Raw genomic sequence first — 2,618 nt, 5'->3', positions numbered from 1 at the left:
ACGCACAAGACGATCCTTCAGCAGCGGTGGAAGACCCACCAGCAGCAGAAGACCCACCAGCAGCAGTGGAAAACCCCCCAGCAGCAGCAGAAGACCCACCGGCAGTGGTGGAAAACCCCCCAGCAGCAGAAGACCCCCCTGCAGACAAGCCATCGCTGGCAGAAACAGAGAGCCCACCTGGCCACAGCGCCCACCCAGCTGCCGCCAAGCTCCGGCACAGCCAAATAGGTTGGAGTCTTTTCTTGTCGGTGTGCTGTAGCGGCAAGAGTGACCTACTATCAACCCCCGGCGGAGCTGAGCTTGGCACATTAAACCGCGCCTAGTGCATGGCCCTCTCCTAACGCTTGTGCTTCCCACGCCTGCCCCTAACCGCTGCATTTTTTTTTTGGGCATCGAGGGCGCAGGCAGGAGTCCACAGACACCTGCGATGCAAGCGCTCGTCGCGGCGGTGCCAAAGCTGGCCGACGTTTCCCTCGCTGCGCTTTAAGCCCATGATTTCTCCTCTGGGCTGTGGACATGGATAAGATTTTTAACACTCAGGTCCCTTTCAGCACCCGCAGAGTCCTCCGGACCCCCAGCTTTCTTGGTGCAAAGGCAGGATGCTGCCTGGGCTGGTGGGTCTCTTCTCTGCCAGCCCTTACCTTGTAGGGAAGGCATGAGGAGCTAACTCAGACTGATGAGTTGCCGAAGCACCGGCTCTGGCCATGTTCGGTCAGTGAAAGGCTAGCTAAGGAAAAGGGACACCCCCTACCATGATTTCCTAGAAACGCTTGTGGACTTTGGCCCGCGGGTTGAGCAGCGACCTTTGGACCCAGCGGAGTCTTTTTCTGCTTTGATCTGTAACCTCCCAGCTCAAAAAGTTCCCATCTGTGCCAAGAGGGAAACCCAGTTTGGTCTCTGTGGCTTTACTTGGCAAGTCAAAAGGTCTTCCTCAGCCCAACACTTGGTAGACAACTCAACGCAGTCCAAGGGCTCGGCAGTGCCCTGCTTGGCCCAGGCATGCCCAGCCCAGCCGGCCAGCACACATCCGTCCCCAGACCTGTCCCCAAACCCCCACTAAAGCCTGACCCACCTCCCAGTATCAAAAAACACTTGGAGCTGCACGGGGCCCTTGGTGTACCAGCACCTCCAGGGCAAGGACACCCTCGTCTCGGGGACACCGGGGTGCCTACCCCAGGCAGAGGCAGCTGCCTCCTGCTCCCTAGGCCTGGCAGGGAGCCCTGGGGGCCCCCGGGCCACCCCGAGCCAGGGAGAGGCCCCCACCCCGACACAGGGGCAGATGTGGGAGGGAACAACCCCGCTGGCAAAGGCGAGGCAGCCAGGACGGGCCAGGCTGGCAGGTTTCTCAAAGGCCAGCCCCAGCCTTGCACATCCTCGTGTCTCTGGCTCGGTGGGCAAGTTTTGGGAGGGAGCGGACAGAGGCGCAGAGCAGAGCACGTCTGCAGACCAGGCTTAGCCCTGGAGGAGCCGCAGCTGTTGGGGGAAGCGCTGGGGCAGGCAGGGGCCCCGTCGGGCAGCAGATGCCACGCGTGCTGGCACTACGCCCCAGCCCCGGGAGCCCCTTCCAGCCACGTCCTTCGCATTCCCCATGAGCGGCCGGCCCTCACTCCCCTCAAGGGAGACACGGCATGTCTCCCTTGCCAGCCCCTCCTCGGAGCCAAGCAGTTGCCCACGATGCTTCCCCCGGCAGCCACAGCCCTGGCAACCTCCGCCAAGCCTCCAGGAGCTTTTGTAAAAGAGAAACGGTGCGGTGTGCCAAAGGCGACAGTGGGTGCCAAGGCGCACGGCAGGTCCGCCAGCTCGGGGTGTGCCCATGCCCTCTCCCCAGCAGTAGCTTGTGCGAGCTCCTGCGTGGATTCCCCTCTCCAGCGGTAACAGGTCTCCTTGCCTTTTTCCTCCAGAAGAGGTTGAAGATGCCACCGAGCTGACCAAGCGTGACCGGTCCCACTTGGAGAGCACCCTCAAGCTGAATGAGGACAAACCTGCAGACGATTTCTCAGGTGAGGGGGCCTGGGTGGTACCCAGCCACGCATGCCCTGCTCCTTCAGTCCATGCGATCCCTGCAGGACAGGCTCCCCACCATTCTGCTGCACCAAGAGCACGGATGGGATTTTCCTTCCCTAGAGTGTTTTGGTTTTAACCTTACATCTCGTAGGTCTGGTAACACCTTATCTTCAATAACAGCCCTTTTGCTGCTCTTGGGTTAACAGATTTCAGGTATTTTAAAGACAGCCCCAAGGGTGTACAAGATTTAGGAGGGTAGAGAGGCTGGAAGATGCAGATGGTGAATCAGCCCAAGCCAGTCACATCCCTGGGCAGAGAAACCTGAGGCAACTTGTAATAAAGGGTTGGGATTTTTATTCCAATTATTTATTGGGTTTTGTTATTATAAGGCTTGCTTCTGCTGGTCCCATGGGCAGTCGGGACTGGAAAGAAAGTGATAAAAGCTGCTGTGGAAAAAGCTCCTTCTTTCTCCTAGCGAGCAGCTTCGGGGCTGTGCCAGGTGTCCCCGGCACCATGGTGGAGGGCTTTTTGGGATCGTGGGTGTTGAGTGCTAAACAGCATTAGCAAGAGATGTTCCTTCCATCAGCTGCTGGCACTTGCAAGACTGGCAGCAG

General features: G+C 59.1%; 1 protein-coding gene across 1 annotated transcript in view; it reads left to right on the top strand.

The window, feature by feature from the left end:
• The window catches only part of SRL (sarcalumenin), a gene marked incomplete at its 5' end in the record, with an annotated part of 15,213 nt that overhangs the window by 1,161 nt on the left and 11,434 nt on the right, over window positions 1–2,618 (top strand). Inside the window, 2 exons of the mRNA XM_009697939.1 lie at window positions 1,645–1,786; window positions 1,902–2,000. Coding sequence (XP_009696241.1) covers window positions 1,645–1,786; window positions 1,902–2,000 — 241 coding nt within the window. The remainder of the gene's footprint in view (window positions 1–1,644; window positions 1,787–1,901; window positions 2,001–2,618) is intronic.

Source organism: Cariama cristata, unplaced genomic scaffold (genome assembly GCF_000690535.1).
Source record: "Cariama cristata isolate BGI_N322 unplaced genomic scaffold, ASM69053v1 scaffold26933, whole genome shotgun sequence".
NCBI lineage: Eukaryota > Metazoa > Chordata > Aves > Cariamiformes > Cariamidae > Cariama > Cariama cristata.
This window is presented reverse-complemented; position numbering and strand designations above follow the sequence as displayed.